Source organism: Phaenicophaeus curvirostris, chromosome 2 (genome assembly GCF_032191515.1).
Source record: "Phaenicophaeus curvirostris isolate KB17595 chromosome 2, BPBGC_Pcur_1.0, whole genome shotgun sequence".
In the NCBI taxonomy this organism is placed as follows: Eukaryota; Metazoa; Chordata; class Aves; order Cuculiformes; family Cuculidae; genus Phaenicophaeus; species Phaenicophaeus curvirostris.
This window is the reverse complement of record NC_091393.1, coordinates 123,498,439-123,519,376: the sequence shown is the minus strand read 5'-3', so window position 1 is coordinate 123,519,376 and position 20,938 is coordinate 123,498,439. Positions and strand designations below refer to the sequence as shown.

General features: G+C 42.1%; 1 protein-coding gene across 2 annotated transcripts in view; it reads right to left on the bottom strand.

The window, feature by feature from the left end:
- Positions 1 to 1,414: 1,414 nt before the first annotated feature.
- The window catches only part of MFSD2B (MFSD2 lysolipid transporter B, sphingolipid), a 35,543-nt gene continuing 16,019 nt past the window's right edge, over positions 1,415 to 20,938 (bottom strand). The window contains exons 6-15 of one of the 2 annotated variants that reach the window (XR_011336839.1): positions 19,627 to 19,796; positions 16,701 to 16,791; positions 16,485 to 16,606; positions 14,335 to 14,418; positions 12,703 to 12,783; positions 8,276 to 8,385; positions 7,009 to 7,152; positions 5,063 to 5,239; positions 2,672 to 3,658; positions 1,415 to 2,598 (exon numbers count right to left, since the gene is read on the bottom strand). Coding sequence is in view for 1 of the 2 variants with exons in the window: in XM_069850755.1 (XP_069706856.1) it covers positions 3,601 to 3,658; positions 5,063 to 5,239; positions 7,009 to 7,152; positions 8,276 to 8,385; positions 12,703 to 12,783; positions 14,335 to 14,418; positions 16,485 to 16,606; positions 16,701 to 16,791; positions 19,627 to 19,796 (1,037 nt within the window). In the remaining variant the exon portion in view is untranslated. Of the gene's footprint in view, positions 3,659 to 5,062; positions 5,240 to 7,008; positions 7,153 to 8,275; positions 8,386 to 12,702; positions 12,784 to 14,334; positions 14,419 to 16,484; positions 16,607 to 16,700; positions 16,792 to 19,626; positions 19,797 to 20,938 lie in introns of both variants that reach the window. The other variant, XM_069850755.1, reaches the window with a different exon arrangement.

The window sequence follows — 20,938 nt, the reverse complement described above, 5'->3', positions numbered from 1 at the left end:
TACAGAGTCCTTCCTGAAAACCCAGTGACCTGACACAAGCCTGCAGGGGCTCCCAGGGGACAGATGCCCGAGGTGGTGTTCGCCTGTTAAAGTGGGGGACTCAGCACAAACAATCTAATCCACCTAAGCCGCGGCAGGTCAGCAAGTTTGGGGTCAGACGGGGCAGAGGAAGGCAGGAGAACACAGTTAGCAGGAGGTGCTGGTGGCAGTGGCTGAGGGCAGCCCCCTCCTTCGGGGCCTGATGGGGAGCAGCATCTCACCTCCATGGTTCGTCGTGACCTGCGGTGAGACTGACCACCGGCAGCGGGAGGTGGGGTCTCCTTGGAAGGCTTTGACATTATATTTAGGCATGAACTTCCAAGGGGGATGAAACTGGAAGAGAAGCCCAGCGAGTAGCTCAGCTACTGGCTACCCCAGCAATCAGATTTGGCTGCCATCCCTCCACTTCAGCAAGGGCAAGGAATCAGCGAGGTTTGCCTTGTGGGGTCTACCCAGCGACACAAAACTCTGTTACCCTTTTCTTCCTGTACTTGTGTAAATCCATTTTGTGTGCAGGTGGGAAGTGGGGTCTGTTAGGCTCCCAGCTGCTTTAATCCAATCTCCCATATGCTTACGATGCATTTGGGTATCGAACGAGAGCCCCTGACTGAGCCTGAGCCTCGTTGCTGCCAATGAGTGCAGGGCAGGAGGTTTACCTTAGATTAGCCTTTAATCTGAATGGTTGTCACTAGAAGAATCTGCTTCTCTCAGTCATGTCCTGAATGCACACAAGGCACACACGGAATTTAAAACTGACAGGGAGGAAGGCAAAGTTCACCCATTTTACGGCACCGACACTGAGCTCTATGAAAAGAAAATTTAAAAAAATAAATCCCTTACCCTGCACTCATTCTTTTAACTTGGAAAAATACATTACTTTTGTTGAAAAAAGTACAGTTCTGATAATCAATTAAAATAACAGGATTTGCAAAGTATAAAATTACCCTGTGACATTTCATCTATGGAAGCTTTCTGTTCCATTTTGGCAGTTCCCACTATTGGTCCTGCAGGCAAAGTGAGACTTGACTACATCTGTTAGATAAATATGACGTTGTCTTTCTGGAGAAGAGAAAAACAGTTTACAACCAACAAAGTTTACCTTACAAGAGACTGAGTTTAGATTGAGTGTTGTGCAATTTAGAGCCAATTGCGTGACTGATCTAGAAATAATATCTTAAGCCACATTCAAATTGCTCCAAGCAGCCACGGCCAGTGGTTTTTGCAGTGTTTGTCACTGGGCTAAGTGTTCAGCTTGTGTAAACTGATACGCATCCACTGCGTTGCAGAGTTATAGCAGCTGAAAACATAACTCACTAAAAACCATTAGCAGCCTTTACTGGGAGTTCTGCTTATTTTAAAGACAACTATTCAGAAATAAATAGATATTACCAAATAAATTAACCCCCTAAAACTGTTTCCTGTAATACTTTGGAGCTATGTGGTTATTACTAGACATTGATGCACTTCCCCTGCTGGGGGCACTCGGTGATCCATGGTAAGTCTAGTGTGAACCTTACCCTTCTTGACTCTTGAATCAAGTTGTGGTTTTGAGTATAACAAATGTTGTTGAACCACTTGGTTCAACTGGCTAATGATTAAGTGCCATTAAAATCACGTATTTTTATCTTGTGATCTTCCTCAAACTATTAATAAATCCTAAACTAAGGATTAATCAAAATAAACTAAATCAAATCCATTCACAAAATTACATAACTTACCTACTTCAAAGCGCAGTAAATCTGCTATTTCAAATTCCATCAGACTCAAAATTGTACACAGGATTATAGTTTTTATTGTTGTAAATACGTACACCCCAGGCATACGAATCTTGATTTGTTCAAGAACCAAAACAAATAAAAAAATCCAGCCCTGGATGCCCATTCAGCAGAAGTCTTAAACTTCATTAACTCTCATCCACACACACTCAAAATACATCCTTAAAAGCTCACTCATGATTAAGCATTTTGCTGAATTAGGACAGTTCATTCACCCTTGGACTTCAAACTTGCCTGGAAAGGTTTCAGTATTGAACTTAGTGAGAGACGCGGTGGATGCGCTGGTGTTACTCTGCGGTGTCTGTCAGTAAAAGCTTCCCTCGTTTCCAGTTCCATCACTGTGTGTCACTTCCCAGATGGCCCTGAGCAAATTATTTGTGGTCGCAGTGACTCCTACTGCAAAGAGCGGCACGTCAGTCCTCCAAAAGGCATCGCTGGCACAAAATAAAGGCACTTGCCCACCTATTCATACAGTGAAGCTGTAAATTCATGTCTTGCATTGGGCTAATTTCTTCAAGGTGAATAAGTCTTCAACTCTTGGATCCATCATTTCCCCCTCAAGATTTCGATGCCTGCAGTCCAGCCGTTTCAGCTTAAGCTTGGAGCCATCCTGTATCATCACTGACTACAGAGGAAGCCCAAAATGACCACATCTGAGCTTAAGTGCTCCAGAAAGTGCCTGACGTTAGGTGCATATTTCATCTACACAATGTGCTTAGCAGGGTGAATCTGTAGTAGAAATGAGGTTTGAATTAATGAATCCGAAGGATAATGATATGCTTGACTGAGAAAAAGATCCAAAGGATGATGATATCCTTGACTGAGAAAATGATCCAAAGGATGGTGATATCCTTGACTGAGAAAAAGATCACCATTTGAAAGCCAGGTGTGACCTCATTGTTACAAAACACAGTGCAAGCTGAGATTAACAACCGTGCCACAGAGTTATGTGAGGCAGAGAGCCTACACCACAGCAGAAATGGGTAAGTACTGATTACTTAAAGGCCAAAATGTACAGAAATTTGAATGGTATAGTCTAAATTTTGGAAGGGACTCGCTGATTTAGGGTATATCCTGAGTGGAGAGGTGGATTTTGAAAGCGTTAAGTACTTATTCCCTGACAAAGATCAGCTTACAGGTTTCAGAAGCAAGAAACTCCAGTAATGGGAAACATAAGGCTCTGTTTCGTATAAAAATCTATGAAGTTAAATTACATCAAAATCTCAGAAACTAACTCTCTGTGAGAAAATCCTCAAAACGTCTGCATGGGTGATTTGCTTCATTTCAAAACAAAGTAAATCTTAACTTTACAGAGTATACTTTAGGATTCCCAAGTGCTTTCCAAACATACTACAGTGCAATTTATAGGCAGAGACTATGTTCACCTCAGCCTCTAAAGATGAAATATATCACATGAGTTAAAACTTGGGTGGTGCATCACATTTTTTCCCTTGATCTACACATCAAAGGAACCCCCCGTCGTCTCCAAATCTCCTTTTGCAATGAGATCAGAACTTTCCATTAATCACTGAAAACCAAACACACAACCCCAGGCCTTCGATAGCTCATGTTCCTGACGTTTGTAATGTCTGGTTTAACACAGTGCATGGCATTTTATATTTATTTTTCACAGTGGTCTCCTCTCTTGACTTCACCCATGACTATGTCAGAATCGCCCTTTATCTGTTCTGAGAAAATACGAGCAGAGAAAGGGCCCAGAAGACTCTCGCAGAGTTTGTGTGTGGGATGCGAGACTGTATTTGGAAAGTCATTGTATTCAGTGCTTTCAGACTGAAGTGTCCTTTTTGTGGTCATCCAGGTTCTCAGTGCTTTGATGGCTCCTTCTGTTAAAAGCAGAACAAATGATTTGTGAACAGACTGCTGGCTTTTATCGCTAACTAACCATGCTAGAGCTTGGCAACCTCAAACAGCTGAGAACCACCACAAGGGGCAGTTGTTATGGACAGTGACTAAAGTACCTAAACAGAGGGACCAGCCCCATTTTATAGAACATTTTGGGTGGAAGGGACCTTTACAGATCATCCAGTCCAACCTCCCTGCAGAAGCAGGGACATCCCCGACCAGATCAGGTTGCTCAGAGCCCCATCCAACCTAACCTTGAGTGTTCCCAGGGATGGGGCTTCCCCTGCCTCCTTGAGCAACCTGTGCCACTGTTGCACCACCCTCATTGTAAAAAATACCTTCCTTATATCCAGTCTAAACCTACTCTTCCTTAGTTTAAAACTGTTATTCCTCGTTCTGTCACAACAGACCTTGCTAAAAAGGCTGTCCCCATCCTTCTTGTAGCCCCCTTTAAGTATCAGAAGGCTGCTTTACGGTCTCCCCACAGCCTTCTCTTCTCCAGGCTGAAGAACCCCAACTCTCAGCTGTCCTTGTAGGAGAGGTGTTCCAGGCTCTTTGCCTGAACCCTCTGGTTTGCAGCTGCCACTCGAGAAAGCAGCTGGTGCCCAAGAGGCCTCTGACACATCTGCCAGCCCAATACAGGTACCTTAAACACCTTAGGACAATAATATTGGTCCTAGATATCCACACTTGTGTCATGGAATTGATCCCTTAGCATGGAATGGGTTTCCAATTCCATTAATTCCATGATATTTAATCCCATCAGTCTCTAGGATAGACTGTTGTTATATGTGTCCTCAGTATAACAAGGCTCCACTTGACAGAAGTGGATGTTGTTGAGCTAGGCAAGATTTTCTTTGGAGAGGGAGGAAAGGGGAGGAAGGAAGACAGGGTGAAAAAGGAAAGAACAGCTCAAAGCTGTCTTTTTTTCCTCATGATCTTTCCCACCTACGCCTCTGAATGGTTTGGATGCTTCTAATATGCCATAACCTCTAAGAATGCAGTTGAGAATCCCATTTTCTTCTATATACAAGTAAATCACAACATTTTCCCCAGAAACTTAATCCACATAGAATATTCTTCATTTCTGGCTTGAAACGCTGTACCATATCGGTGCTTTCTGCACCTCCCCTGAGTAAAGTAAAATATAACAGCTGATATATCTGATAAATGGTCTGCTAAGCAGGTAGTACTACACTGCAGAAATAGGATATTGGAGCATGAAACGGTACGAGTCAGTTAATAATTCAACTAATAGAGTGTTGTTTTGTTTTCTTGTAAGGAAAACAGATGTGTAAGTTGGCTGCTATTCTTTTTCTTTTGCCCAGTATGTCCAAGAGCTGCTGTGGTGATGTTACTGCTGTTTGTGGCCAGTTCAAACCTACCTTAACTCTTCAAGTGCAAGTTTTGTTTCTTTCCGACTTTCTTCAGTGATTGGGTAGAAAAGAAGTATAAATAAACCTACAAGGATGAGAATAGCAGGGACTGCTCCAATGAGGATTTTGAGTGTGAGGATCACATCGCTGGACTGTTTGCATATCCCTGGCTTGTATCCAGTAAACCTAAACAAATGGAAATAACAATGGTGTGTTTATGTCCATAGCTAAAAGGCAGTTGTTCATCTGAACACTCCCTTCTCTCCCCCGCACATGCTTCAAGACTTTTCTCCTATTTTTTCTACACTTCTCTTTTTTCCTTCCCCCGCTACATGTTTCAAATCTTGTTTTTCGAATCTAATTTTGGTGCTCTGTTTCAGCTAACTGCATTACCTCTGTATTTTCTCATTATTATAGAATCACAGAACGGTTTGGGTTGGAAGAGACCTTAAAGTCCATCCAATGCCACCCCCTCTGCCACGGGACACCTCCCACTGGATCAGGTTGCTTAAAGCCCCATCCAACCTGGCCTTGAACACCCACAGGGATGGGACGTCCACAACTTCTCTGGGCAACCTGGGCCAGGGCCTCCCCACCCTCACAGTAAAGAAATTCTTCCTAATTTCTAATCTCAATCTCCTCTGTTTCATCTTAAAAGCATTACCCCTCTTTAATTAATAAGAGGAGCATGGAATCCCATGTAAGGAAATTGATTTGTTAGGTGTTTCCTATTAATATTCAGCAAAGTATTTAGGATCCGCTTTAGAAGTATGCAAGTAATCTGACCAATTTCAACAGCAATAATTAACTTTAATTTAAACACACACTTAAGCACTCTTCTCAAGGCAGACAAATTTACTCAAGTGCTTAGAGTTAGGTACACACTTACAGTTCATTGATTCAGGGCTTCCATGCATTCCCACAACTGCTGCTATATTCAAATTCCCATTCTCAATTTGTGGAATGAGTTTATTTTCCTCTGAACATGCACCTATGAAAGCCAGAGCTGATTTGGCACCACTCTGTGTTCTCCCACAAACATCTGCCCTGGAAAATTGTTGGGAGCTACTTGGAATGCAGTTGAAAAGGGGGTAATCGATGGTTTGTTCGAGGGAGTTAGTGAAGTTTCTAGACCCAAAACGTTCATCCAAGTACTGCCTTTAGCAGTTTCAGCTGAAAGCTCTGCAGCAAAACATTCTGGGTACCAAAACCTAATTTGGGGTCAAGGGCTAGAGAGTATTTTGGACAAGTCCTCTTTTAAGAGTTCATTGCATGCTCGTGTGCTGTATCAGCTACACAGGCCCTCTCTGCTAGGTCCTGCACAAAAGCAGAGCAGGAGATAGTTAACCACTTTCTCAACCTGACTGTCTTGTAGAACAGACAAGGCAGAAGTGGAAAGAGAACATAAAGCATCTTCCAAGCTGACATGATTTAGTTGATGGGCAGAACTGGGAGAAACACCCTGCTCCTGACTCAGATCAGAGTCCGGTTCCCTAAAACCAGGCAGGAATTGGGGATCCTTTTATACTGACCAGGCCAGTTGGTGCCCCTGAAAGCACTTCAGTGCATGAAGACTGAAAAGCTCATACACATAGTCCAACCCAGATGCAACAGGGAATGCATGAAGCAGCTCTGTGGGGAACCTCCACCTGCTGAGCTTTGAAGTTTAGCTCTTTATTGCTAAAGGCCACTAAGATTTAGATGAAAAATTTGGAAAGAGGAGAATCTGAGGGGAATTCAGGTCTTCCTGAGCTGAAACATGTCAGGGCAGGCAACTTAATGCTCAGTGGCCTGGCCTAGATGGTAACAATCCTGTCTTTAGTGGTCAGCCATCTGGAGCTGCTGGCACTCTCAGGTTCAGGGCAAAAAGGCAATTAACCTCCAAGGGTAAAGGAGGAGTAACCTCAGAATGCTTTCAGAGTAGATCCAGTAAGTGGAAACACAGTGTTACTTACTCCAGCCCTGCTGCAGAAATTCCTAAGCCGATTCCTGCTGACATCTTGGTAAAGAAAACATACGAAGAATAGAAAATGGTTTCATGTCCTTTTCCATGAGGATTCTGCAGGCGAAAGTTATCAACAACATCAGGCAGCATTGACCTAGAGATGAGCAAGATAAAAGAAAAACTCAAGTCTAAATCTCTTCTCAAAGTCCAAACTTACCGAAAGAGCACACTTCTCTTTTTTTTCAGGATCTGATTGATGTGGTCGTGCACATGAAAGAATCCAGTTCAAAATGTCCTACTGTTAGACAGGAGGGCAAAACTCCCTGTAAGAAATTCATGGCCACATTTTACAAAGTAGAAAAACCACTGAAAAGCTATCAAATGCTTGCTGGGAGGTGACAGAATTCTTTAGGCTGACTGTCATTCCAATCAGAAGCTGTTATATTAAAAAAAGGACAACAAACCCCCATTTTTCTTAAGATTTCAAGGTATTATGAAACTCTGAATAGTTTCACTGCAAAATAACCCTTTTGACAAGCACGCAAAGTTTTCAGAAACCAATGAGGCCAATTCTCTCTCTGCTGCAAAGAGACTGAATTCGGGAATGGGGAATCAGAATGGAAGCTGCTCAAATGTCAATTGTGAAGTGACATTTCATTTCCAATAAATGCAATGATTTACTGTTGGAAAAAAAGGGCTTCCCACCCTGTGTGCAGAAAAGCTACTTAGTGTGACAGCTTATTTTAAACTGTGTTTCCATGATCTCCTGGAGTTTTCAGGGCTTTGTATGAACGAGTAATGTAAAACAGCTCTCTCAGCAACAGTCTTGCTTTCTGGTCAGTTTGACCTGAAAAATAACTCTTCCCTCTGGAGAGGGAATGTCCCGTCCTGCTCATCCTCGAGTAGCTTCCCTGTCGCCCCCACCCCTCCTTGTATTTTCAGTCCTCAAGAGCAAAGTGCCTTGAATTTTCAGTTTCTTTTAATCATATCCTTATCTTATTTGATCTGCAACAGAGAACTGTTAATAGCACAGCTGTTTAGATTGTTGATTTATCTACACACTCTTGTGTACAAAGAGCAGCTACAGCAGACGGAGCCTCTACAGAGACAAAAGTCACATCACTGCAAGTAGCCTCTATTATAAAAGCAGAAAAAATTCTTTGAAGAAGTGACTCTTGCCAAATTCTGCCTCTTTCAGAGGCAAATTCCCTGCAGGAGCACATCCATGTGACATAGACATATACCCCTTCCCCACCCCAAATGCAAAATCCTCCTACCATGGCAACAGAAGAGATGCTGCAATGCTCAGACCGGAGACGAAGGCCACGAAGTAAGCCAGGATCAGGTTTGGGATGGTCACTAGCATGACTGTAAAAGGAATCATCCACTGAGGAAGAAGAAAAATGGTTCATCTAACTTACAGCATGGACTGCTCAACGTTACACAGATTGTTGCCTTCAAAATATAAGGCTGCGTTACAAAACAGTTCACGCGTTGCAGTGCCTAATACAAGACATGTATTTTGGTGAAGGGTTTTTTCCAAAGAGCCCTGAGACAACCTGCATTTAACAGGAGAATCAGAGAAGAATGGGACAAGCCATGGTAATGCTTTACATCTGTTTTACAGATATAAAACAGCCCCGAGAGCCCATTTACCAGTCATGAGACCAACTGGCAGATCCTGGCCACGTTCATAGTCCTAAACATTCAGAGTCTCCAAAAGAAGTATGACCACATAAATACTCTTTGTGAAGCACCGTGAAGTGGGTTAGTTCCCAAACTGCGCCCAGAGATGCTTGGGAGACTTCTGATCAACTTGTGCTAAGATTCTTCTGCCAATTTAGTAACAGAGATGACCAGACACCAGTTTCTACCCTAGGCCAGTGGAACCATTTAATTTACTCTTAGAGACAAAGCCTTAAAACATCAACACACTGCAGTTCGAAGGGAGGAGTAGGGGTTCAATGGCCATTTCAAACTGTAAATATTCCATTTCATAGATCATTTTGAGTCTTGAATGAAGAAGAGCTTGCTTACACCTTCGTTTCCAATGACCACTTAAAATTTGTTTTCTGGCAGTACTTTAAACCACCAGATTTCCTCAACTTCAGCTTGAAGCAATGGGCTTATAGGATTGAGAATCCACTATTTTAAATGCTGATAGAATGCATACGGCCCAGCTGTCCCGTACCCATCACATGCTCCACCTCCCATGCCTGTGAACCACAGGCACAGCACGTGTAGAATTCAGAATCAGGGGCTTATCTACAGGGCTTTTTAATGATGGGGGATTAGTTTAACAGTAAGTGTTTCAATCCTCTATACGTGCAGCTTGGGAGCTGAGGGCATGAGAAGAGCTTTCACAGAGAGTGATTCCCCTAAGCACTGCTATTTACAATTCTGTATGATAAGTGATTCTGGGAGTCCTGGAGTCTAATCCATTATGTTTATGTTTGAAACGCATTTCCCATCTAAAGCATTTGCTCCTAACCCAAGGAGGCAGAAAATAACCTTTCCTGACTGCAGGTTCCCAGCACAGACAGATAATCCTTGCATTAACCCAACGTTGTGGCAAAATCGTTACTTCACCACAAGAGAGCACTCCAGCAATACAAGATTTTATGTTGCCTATAAGCAATTTTATATCTGCCTTATGCTCCATATGGGGCATCCACTCAGAAACCAAAGCACTTAAACAGCATTCTAGATCGATAATAATAATCATTGTAACTGTAATTTTCTACTGAAAGAGAAGCACAGCCCACAGGACTGAGGCTACGATGCCCCAAAGTCTCACTCAAGCAATGGGAGTGCAATCATGGGGATGGTGTTCCTGCCGCAACAAACAGCAAACGCACCTCCTTCTTTCCTACTCGTAAAGTAAATACTCGATTATTGGCACTCTGCTCCCTAGTCACAGGGCTGCTGCCCTCTGAGTCATTGCTCTCTACAACTCCCTGAGAGGAGGTTGTGGAGAGGAGGGAGCTGGGCTCTTCTCCCAAGTGACAGGGGACAGGATGAGAGGGAATGGCCTCAAGCTCCCCCAGGGGAGGTTTAGGCTGGATATTAGGAAAAAATTTTTCACAGAAAGGGTCATTGGGCACTGGAACAGGCTGCCCAGGGAGGGGGTTGAGTCACCTTCCCTGGAGGGGTTTAAGGGACGGGTGGACGAGGTGCTAAGGGACATGGTTTAGTGTTTGATAGGAATGGTTGGACTCAATGATCCCGTGGGTCTCTTCCAACCTGGTTATTCTATGATTCCATGATAAACAATATCCTACAGCTTTCCCACTCCTTCCCTATATTCTGTGACAGCAGTATGGAAGGTGACCCTACTGGGATGTGAAAGGTGGTGCTGGCTTCAGCGCATTGTGAAGGGCAAATCAGGAAAAGGTGCAGCGAGGATGCAAGTGGAAAAGGGGATGGGAGAGTGGGAAAAGGGGCTGCACAGCCAGGATTCATCCAAGGGCTCCATGCTCCATGCTGCTGATAGGTGGCAAATAAACCATTGTGTACGTGTGGGGAGCTGAAAGGATTGGGGGCGCTTTGGATTTGGTTATATTTTTCACTTAATGCCCCAAAACCCACAGTCAAAAGCTATTATTGGGTAGGATGGAAGCTAGAGCTGCAAGAGAGAGCAATCTACTTTCAGACACCTTGCCAAAATCATGAACCAATGAGCTGCTGCACTTAAAATTCCTCATGACAGCGTCACCCCACCTCCAGTCACCAGCTAAGAGACTTAGTGACTGCAAGTTCAACATTTGCAGCCTGAGGGCAGAGGAGACAATCTAAATGAACATAGCATGTGGAAGCAGATGCAAATAAACACTAGAGAATAATTTCTAGCCTGTGCACCAACCTGATTATGGGAAGAATGCCACGAAGGATCCTACCTGGGAATGACTCTGTACCTCCAGAAAGTCTAGGCTTTAAACTTCTACGAATTTTAGATACTTAGTTGATACTGAGACTGTTGGTGAACTCTCATGGAGGAATGAGTAAAAAAGGAGCGATATCAGTGGAAGGAAGCCAAGATTCTAGTTGATTATTTACCTAAGCTGCCTTCCACACTCTTTCAGAGGTCTCTTCAACACAGAAACACTTTAACATTAAAATCTAGTTCGGAGCAAGGTGAAATTTTTTTCAGGAAACTGAATTTCAAAGTATGTCTTCACTTTGAAAGTTGAGTACGGTTTTGGAGAAAAAAGACCTTGTTTTTTAACCCGCCTCCTTCCCTTCCAGGATAACATTCCCCAGTGACAAACATAGGCACCTTAAATGATGTGATTTTATTTTGCAGAGAAAGAAAACAGATCAGTTGTACAGATCCCACAAGGTGGTAGTATAGGAAGCCCCTGTGATGCATTGCCAGACAGAAAATCCATCACTGAGCACACACTGAGTCCCTTGAGAAATGTGTACAAGGTGAAATAGAGAGGTGGCTTTTTTTCAGTCCAGCCTGCACTTAGAGCATAATACAGTCAAGCAACTCAACTGTAAAATTAAGTTAAACCATGTTTACAGAGCTGCTGACAGGCTTTTCAGTCACGTTAAACTGAATTTATAGAGCCAAGTTGGTTGGAGAAGGCATTTCTCGTAGCCATGTGGACAGAGAAGGAGAATTCCTAAAGAGGGAATGTGCATTCCCTGGTCCAGACAATGGTCCAATACTGCTTTTGGCAATTCTCTTTGCTCAAGTGGTAAAAAAAAAAAAAAAAAAAGAGGATGGGGCTTGGATTCCAAATTCCTGCTTCAAAACATGTAACAATTCAGGACATTTGGAACTTGGGTTTTGAAGTTCCTTCTGATTCTTTGGAAGTCATTCCAACACATAGATTTTAATTTCAAAAATTACAAATGTTCAATTATATTCAACAATTGCCACCAGACCTTAACTTTTCAGCCTTGTCTGGATTTTGACATATAGCTTCAGGCTGCATTTTCCAAGTCCTCATGCTTTGTTGTGCACGAGGCACACACTTTTCCTTTCCTCTTTCCTAAGTAATTGAAGGTAAACGGGGAAAATGGGGAGGAACAGGCCTTTACAATGACTCACTGAGGATGATGACAGAAAATTGCTGCTGTCTGCACTAACTTAAGGACTTAAAATAATCCATCAGCAACGAGGGCAAGCTCGCTGAGCTGGCTTTGCAGAGCTGTGTCAAAGTTAAACTACTCTTCTTTTCTCAGGTGGGTCACCTGTTTCTCTACTTCACTAAGAACTGTCCATCTCCATTCAGAGGGGTGAGGGCACCCCTTTCTTCCTACATTTCTAGCAAAGGGTGTGTAACAGACTTCTATTTCCTCCTCTGTGACTAAATTACAGATTCGGTCACCCCAGCATCATGTACAAAGACAAAACAAGCCTTGTACAACAGATAACTTGTCAAGCTGAGGCAACACAGATCTGAATGTATAAAACCTCATTGGGGTTCGCTTCTGAGAGCAGTCAAATGCAGAGCTTGTGCAGATTTTTAAATAAACTGGGACCTCCCTTCAGCATCAATCTATTTCTCAAAAGTTTCTCATGGAAACTTGTTATCTGTCTGAAATTTTATATAAAAATTTAAAACAAACCCTAAAACTGAGCAATTTTCTTGTAGCTTGGGGTTATAAGCACTTGAAAGAGATCCTGAAGTGGCTCCAGTTGTCAAATGAAGCGAGCACAAGCAGATCTTTATTTCTTAAAGGATTTGCTTACCGAAATCCCACATGCTGCACACTTCTTGCCAAATCGCTGCAGAAATTTCTGCCAGAAGGGAATGCTCACAGCTGCTGATACCTACAATTCACAAAAAAACCCAAAACGCATCGGTACTGTGCTTACTGCCACTGTCATCTTCAGCTGCAGAGCTCTCAGGCATCTTTTTGTCTAGTACCCTGTAGCCTGAAAGGAACTTGCAGATTCCTGTTTCTCATCAGTCTTTGAGTGGGTTTTTTAACCACTATTATAAATTACAAACAAAAGCTACACACAAGAGGGTTTTCCACAGACAAATGTCAGAAGGCAGTGCCTCAATATTTCCTTTTCCTAACGTAAGCCACAGCAGTTAAAGCGACACTCGGCACAGTCATTAAAGTTCAAACACACTGCAAATAGTCATATTTTGCGCTAATGCCTTTTACCTCATCATCTGAACCTAACAAATGATAAGTGAATTAAGCTCTACTCCATTGTACAGAAAGAAAGCTGAAGTGCAAGATATCTTAAGATTTAGAGCACGTATTCCATGCTACATGCTTATTCTTAGGAAGAACCTTTAAGAGAAATAGTTGATTACAGTCAACATCACATTTCATACACTGCAATAATCACCTGGTAGCAGCAACAACCACAGGCAACGCAGTATCAATGCACTGAAATATTGCTACTAATGACAGTCTCATAATTGACCTAAATTCAAATATCATCTTATTGTTACAGTTACGTTCCAATTTACTGACTCTTGTCTCCCTTCTTGGCTTCCATTACCTGCTGAGCCTTAAGATACCCAACAGTCATCCCTTGCTCTCCAACACTTTGGTTTTAGTCACTGGATGAATGAAAAATGGGTAGAAAGGGTGGGAGGCTGTGACCGAGCAGTGGAAATTAAATTCCCTTAAAATGGTTCCACAAAGTCTCTGTGCCAAATGGGTGAGAAATCATGCAACAGCTTCCCTGAAAATGATTGCTGCACTACACTACGTGGTAGACAAATCCTTTTTGTTCTACTTGTCTTAAAAAGTGTTTATTCAGAAGGATCAAAATGGTAGTTTTCAGCTAATACTACTTGTAATCATAAAGTAAATCATGAAACACAGAAGCAGTGTATAACTGAGTTAGAAGCATCACCTAGGCAAGCAGAATTCTACCTCTGCGTGTCAAGAATAAGGTCCTGTAAAAGCATCTTTTTATCACACTGTCAATTGCTATAGAGAGGAATCTTCATATCTCTAGATATTTTAAATATTTATCCTTGCAAGCTGCCTCGCCCAGCAGGCTCATGCATACGAATACACAAATTAAAGTTGTTTAATTAGCAGCCTATCAGACTCAGGAACAGGAAAAAGGAGCTAAAATTCCACATCTCCTTTCTGACAGCAGCTTTTGCCTTTATAGGAGCAGAAAGTGACTTAAAAGTAAAAGCAACAAGGAATAAATTATAAGCTCCAAAGCATTAATTTTTTATAAGTACAGTAGGGAGCACCAGTTTAATTTCAAAAAGGCCACGAGAAAGATGGTGTGGCTTCTTAACAGCTCTGTCTAGACACTAAACTCTTCTTGTCTTCTGTTATTTTGTGACAAAACAGTGGAAAAAAAGCTGTCAAATAAAAATAAAGAAGTGCAGCTCACCAAGATGGTCACCACCAAATACTGGAAGTGGTTGCGCAGCCCAGCAGCATGAGTGCAGAACAGGACAAAGTTGCTTTGCTCCAGCTGTTGAAGGCATTTGATGACCACCAAACAAGAAAGGAAAATTAAAAAAGTCAAAACTAATGTCAAAAACCATACTAGCCAAACATAGCTGGTGACTGATTTATTAAACGCAGGCTTTGGGAGTCTTAATTCTTCTCTCATTTGCAAGAATTTAAACAAGCCGTAACTCTCCCGCTGTCAGTGGAACAACATGCCAGGCAAGAAGTAAACTATGCACCTAATACAGCATCAAAATGACCAAAATAGGAACTGCCTTACGAGAAGATTCTGTTAAAAGGCTTTATTCCCTACGTTGTGATTGTCTCGTGGTGTTGTCACAGCCACGGCTGCAGTCTGCTGCAAGAAAATGCCCTTCCTTCTCCATAGCAAAGCCATAAATCTTTCACCAGAAGCTCTGACTCCAAAAGAAGTTACTCTTCAGTGGGAATTACACTCATGCTAACTTCTGGGTTTGTATACAACCTTGGCTATGGACTGGATCCCTCCATAATTCTGAGTATTCACTGGATGGGATCTAGCTGCACTATGTTATAGTGACTGATGAAGCCACTGCCACTATGCTCTTACAGAACTATGGGGATTCTCAACACCAGAAGATGGTTCAGGCCCAGCTCCAGCAATTCTGCAGAAGTGGAATGACAGAGGAGTTATCTCCTCACTAGATTCCACAAAGTCACTGTCCCTCTCTTGAATAACAATAGCGAGCGCAATGCAGCTTCCAGCTTCTGCCTCCCCTCACACCTTCCCTTCACTCTGTACAAACAGAAAAATAAAGAGATACGGACTGACAGAAGATCTTCTCCCCTCCAGGTGTTGTCATCAAGTAGCTAGATGTGCCCTGCATCCTTACTGCCTGACTGGATGCTGAAGGACCTGGACCATAAGGAACTTTTCATCTTTTATTTCCTCCCCGTCTCTGCTGCTGCTCGCAGCGCACACAGCTCCCAGGTGCAAACAGAAAAGCTTCTGCTCCTGTTTCTCACCCTTGGGCCTTCCAGCAAGGGCTGACAGATGCTATAAAGGATGGCTACTAACTGTGCCCAAGCCCAGGCCAACTTCAGTGCTTCTTTAGCAAACAGACTTTTAATCAGCCCTTCCAAGGAACTTACTAATTCACCAGGACTGCTGGTGAGCACAGCACTGCTCTCTTATGAGCCCTGGTCTTGCTCTCTGTCCTGATGTTCACTCGGTTAATGCTTCATGTGACTAAGAGTCCACTGACAAAAAGGTAAATATTATTTGCTATGCAAAATAAAGCCAATTATTCATAGAATCACCAGGTTGAAAAAGACTCATCAGATCGAGTCCAACCATTCAATTTCAATTGATATGCACAGATTCACATTAAAATACTGTATTTTCTGAGTTGAACATAACTCAAAAACCAAGCTTTAAAAACACTGCTGGACTATGGGGATTAAGGGTTTTTCTTACTTCTTTTTTTTTTTTGCATTTTTTTTCAAGATCTACATTCAAATGCAGGTCCTCATTTTAAAATCAACTCAGTCTAGCTTTGAGACAGGTAAGATCTCCTGCCTCTGAACATCATCTTACTCTGACCTAAAGCCTCCCACCACAAAAGACACTGCAAGTACCAGTTCAGCCACTATTTGAGAGCAGTCACCTATGCAAAGGAAAGGGGCAATGGTTTCAAGTGGCATATGCTATAGAGAACAGAGATAAGAGAAAAAGCATTTTCTAAGCAACTGAAACTACAGGAGACTGTAGGTGGATAACATATAATGACCCAATCTGGGTCACTAGGACTAGTTCCTCACCTTTCACACAAAAAAAAGAAAGAAAAAAAAAGAAAAAGAAAAAGCCATCTTTAAATGGTCAGGACTTTGGTTTTACTTCTTGTTTGAGAGAACCATCTCCAGCTGCAAAGGACCCCAAGCATCAAAAAAGGCTTCTGGTTCAGTACTGATTTGTAGGGGAAGTCACCACCCCCTAGATCACCACCTCCAGTCACCAGCCAAAGGCTATTTGCATTTTAGCTGCCGCAGACTGTCTCATGCTGGGACTGGAATGAGGCAAATGCACAGATTTAGAGAGTCTGAAGTTACCTGAACTGCTGTTGAGATGAGAAGAAATGAAGCCGTAAGCTTCACATATGGACCGTGCTTCATGGTGAGTCCAAGCCCCTTACAAAAAGGAATTGCTCTGTCTGAGTTTAAGGCATAAGGATCTAAGAGGAGGAGAATACATAAAATAACAACCTTTTTCAGAGATTAATGTGAAATAGTGATTATTAAATCTAGGCATATTCAAATGTATCTTACCATCATTTTCCTTTACTCCGAGAAAAAGAATGGCAATTCCAAGAAGATACACACCACCTATGATCCCTGCTGCAATCATATAAACTTTTGCCTTTGAAAAGAGGAAAAAAAAATAAATTTTAAATTGTGACAGGAGAATGACAAGTCATTATAAAAGCTTTAGTCTCTTTCTGGTGAGTCATCTGCAAATGAAGAAGTGCTCAAGTGCTCCTATACAGACAGCAAACTGTCTTTTACCTCTCTGAAGAAAATCCACTTAGAAATAGTCTTTTATAAACAACACTTACTTTAGGATAAATCCAGGGCACGTAAGTACATGAAGCTGCGAACACAAGGGCTAGAGTATTAACAACCTGTTTTGAGAATTTGCTTATAGACTCATAGAATCACCAGGTTAGAAAAGACCTCCAAGATCATTGAGTCCAACCATACGTATCTTCCACTAAACCATACCCTTAAGTACCTCATCTACCCATGTTTTAAATACCTCTAGGGATAGGGACTCCACCACCTCCCTGGGCAGTATTTGCCAGGGCTTGATGACCCTTTAAGTGAAAAATTTGTTCCTAATGTCCAACCTGAACCTCCCCTGGCTCAGCTTGAGGCCATTCCCCCTTGTCCTGTCCCCTGTCACTTGGGAGAAGAGGCCAGGTTATTACAATTATTGCATTTATACCTAATGATAATAAAAGTTTCCTTTAGGCTCTAATGAATTTTAGAAATCACACTTTTATGTCAGTGTTTTGAGCAGATAGCAGCTTGCACGTTTGTTTTCCTAGTTACTTATCGAAATAAACAAATTCAGAAATTTTTACCTATTAGCCAGGAAAGCAAAGCTTCCAATGATACCTCCCACACCATTAGATCACATTTATTGATTCTCACACCATCAGATCACATTTATTGATTCTCACACTCATTACACTGACTCTTGAATAAAGCTTTAAGAAATTATTTTGTTTTAGGATCCTGTAATAATGTATTTCATACCATATCAAATAAGAGCTGGTTGCAGAATTTTATGATGCAATGATTGTTTGATAGGAAAACTGAATGCCAGATTATCAGTACTATGCGGCAAATGGAATTATTATAAATCTAGGAAGCAAGTGGAAAATAGGCATACAATTACAAGAATATACTCCCAAATATAAAGTCAGTTAGTATAAATGCAAGGGTAGTCAGATGAACCGTGTAAGCACAGACAATCTTCAAGACAACAGCTTTTACTGAGATATTTACATTTCAGAAGGGGACATGGTGAAATAAAGGAATGCAGGACTACTCTCTATTTGGGACACTTCAAGTTCATAGACCCTAGCCCTGCCTCAATTTATAAATCACTGTCCATCAGTCATACAAACAAAATTCAAGACCCAGTATCTCCTGTCGATCGTATTTTTAGGTGCACATTGCGTCGTGCGTGGTGCGAGCGAAAGGCAAGTGCCCTGTCATACAATGCAAAGAGCTTCCCTACGTAGCCCAGTGGCCACACAGGCTCCCATAATTCAAAAAATTCATTATAGGTTAAGTGATTGGCAAAAATAAAACCCCAAAAACCAGTCCTAACAAAAGAGGCTAGTAGGGAATAAAGTGAGTTGCCAGAGAAATTCATTCACACTATACATCCTGCCCAGTCCCAAAGGCTCTTTAGGAGAAAAGGCAGGAAAAATCAAGGAGTGAAGAGAACTTTACCAATGGAAAACAGCAGGACACATAATCCAGACTGTTCTCAACCATGGGATACTACTCATCTACAAAACCTGGTGGTGGCACACAAAGGAGCAGAAAAAGTTAAAAAAACAAAGGCTGAAACAAATAAACAGGAAATCCTCACAAAAAATGAACTAATGGCTGCTTGTAAACAAGGAACTAAAACGAAGAAGGTAAGATCTTTCATTAAATCAACTGATGTAGTTGGAACAAAAAAGACAAGTTTCCAGTCACACTGCAGTCTCTTTGGATCTGAAAAATGTTTGTGTGTCTAAAAGCTTTTCCATTGTTTACTTGCGGTAGTAGCTAGTTTAATGAAAGATATTACTTCTGCCTACAAACTCAGGCTACTTCAGGCTATATATCTTTGCTGGTTTTTCAAGACAAAAAACAAACTACTTGACAGTCAACTCATTGTGAAGCTTCTCTATCCATTTCCCTTCTACCTCAAAAGGGACAGGAAAGCCCATGTGGTTAGACAGAAAGGAAATAAATCAAGATCACATTTTATTTTTTCCCTGAAAGACATTTAAGGTATTTTAAAGTGGAAGTCGGTGATTATGGCATAAAGTAGGTTCAGACAACTCGGGTGACTGGGGGATTGTGATGGATGGCTATAAGTTGTTTTATAAAGACAGGCAGGAAAGAAGAGGAGGAGAAGTTACAGTCTATGTTAAGGAGAATCTTGAATGTATAGAGGTTGCGGAAGCCCTATCGAATGTCTCTGGATGAAGATTAGAGAGGTCATCTCCTAGGGGGATCTTACAGTACGCATCTGCTACCGACCTCCAAACCAAGACAATAAGGCTAACAGAGCAATATTTTGGTCACTTAAGCAAACTTCAGGTCAAGAGAACCTGGTTCTTACGGGTGACTTCTATTACCCAGGCATTTGTTGGAAGAACAATACGGCTGCTCACATCATCCTCCAAGTTCCTGGAATGCACAGAGGACTACTCCCTCACACAACTGTTAGATGTGCCAACTAGAAATAAGGAACTGCTGGACTTGCTAATCACAAACCAAGCAAAACTGCATTGTAATATCTTGCTTAGGGAAAACCTCGGCTGCAGTAATGATGATATTGTGGAGTCTGGGATCCTGCTGAGCACGTTGAAGATCATCCAGTTCCAACCCCCCTTATGATATGGTATCACAGATTCTCCCCACCCCTCTCCCTAAGAGATTTTAGTGTGCTCCCATAGACACTTACTTGATGAGACAGGGGATCCGAGGGGTCTGGAAAGCTGGTAGTGTCATGCCAGGAGTCAGTTGTGTTTACGGGGGGATTCACAGTGCAATGATGAGAGACATGAGCACTGGCCACAATCTGTCCCTGAAGAGCAGCTCCAATCAAGGTCCCAAGCACTTCCACAGTCATTCCTAAAAAAGGAAACACAAACATGCACCGAGGATGAGAACTCAATTCCTCCACTGTCTGCAAGCTTCCTATTGAAGAGAAATCTCATCAAATCATTTTCTTTCACAGGGAACAAGCAGAAAAAGCAATTCTGAGAACAGCAGAACTGGAAAGTCAGTAATAGAACAGTTTTGAGGAAAGAGTTTTGTCATCTATTTTCTGATCGACTTTTAGAAGTCTCCATGGAAAACCCTCTTTCATACAAGCTGCATGAGGGATATGGCTGAGACTAAGAGCCACAAGGGGATAAAATCGAAAACTTTCATCTCAAAGACTAGAGAGGAACTTGAGTTCAAATATTGAATGACATTTTTCCTAAGCAGGACTAGGAGCTGTAACATCAGACTTTTAATCTCAAACTTGACAGAAACTTGCAAAACATTTCTCAAGGCAGTTATCTGATCAGGTTCTCCAACTGTAAAAGAAAACTATACCTACCTCAGGCTTATAATGGCAATAATAAAGCTGCAAAGCTCTCAGAAACAGCAGCTGCTGTTCTTAACTGCCCAGACCAGAGTAAGGCAGAACTAGCTACTGCAGCCTCACAGAATGATTCGATCATCAACACTCCAAGTACCATCAAGAACAAGGAATTAGCCTAAAAAACAACTAAAATCTTCATTTGGGAAAGCAAAGATCTAACATGGGCATCCCGCTCATGCTTCATGTACTCAAAAAAAACAGTCTACAAGTTGTTACAGCTCCATTGCAGGCAAGTGGTGAATAATCTGGGTTCTCGATTCTGCTCACTCTGAGGGATTTCAAGCCTACCCCTCCTGTTTCCACACAATATGGCCATACCCAGCAACTCTGTGGCAGGGAGAGAAACTGAATTTCTGTCCTAGCTCCAGAGACTATTTATGCATTTTGCATAAACATCCATAGGGCTGAATATATGAACAGATTAGGAACAAGTACCAAGATTCCCTGTTTATGGTGGAAGGAACTTTTCATTGACCTAAACATCAGGCTTTGTTCCTACTTATTATCTCTCAGTGGCCCCAGAAGTCCCACGTTCCTTTCTCAGAAACACCACAGGGGTTTCTGAAGGGCCATTTCCAGAGCAGGTTGTGTCCTGGTGGTTATCATATTCTCCCAGGAAGTG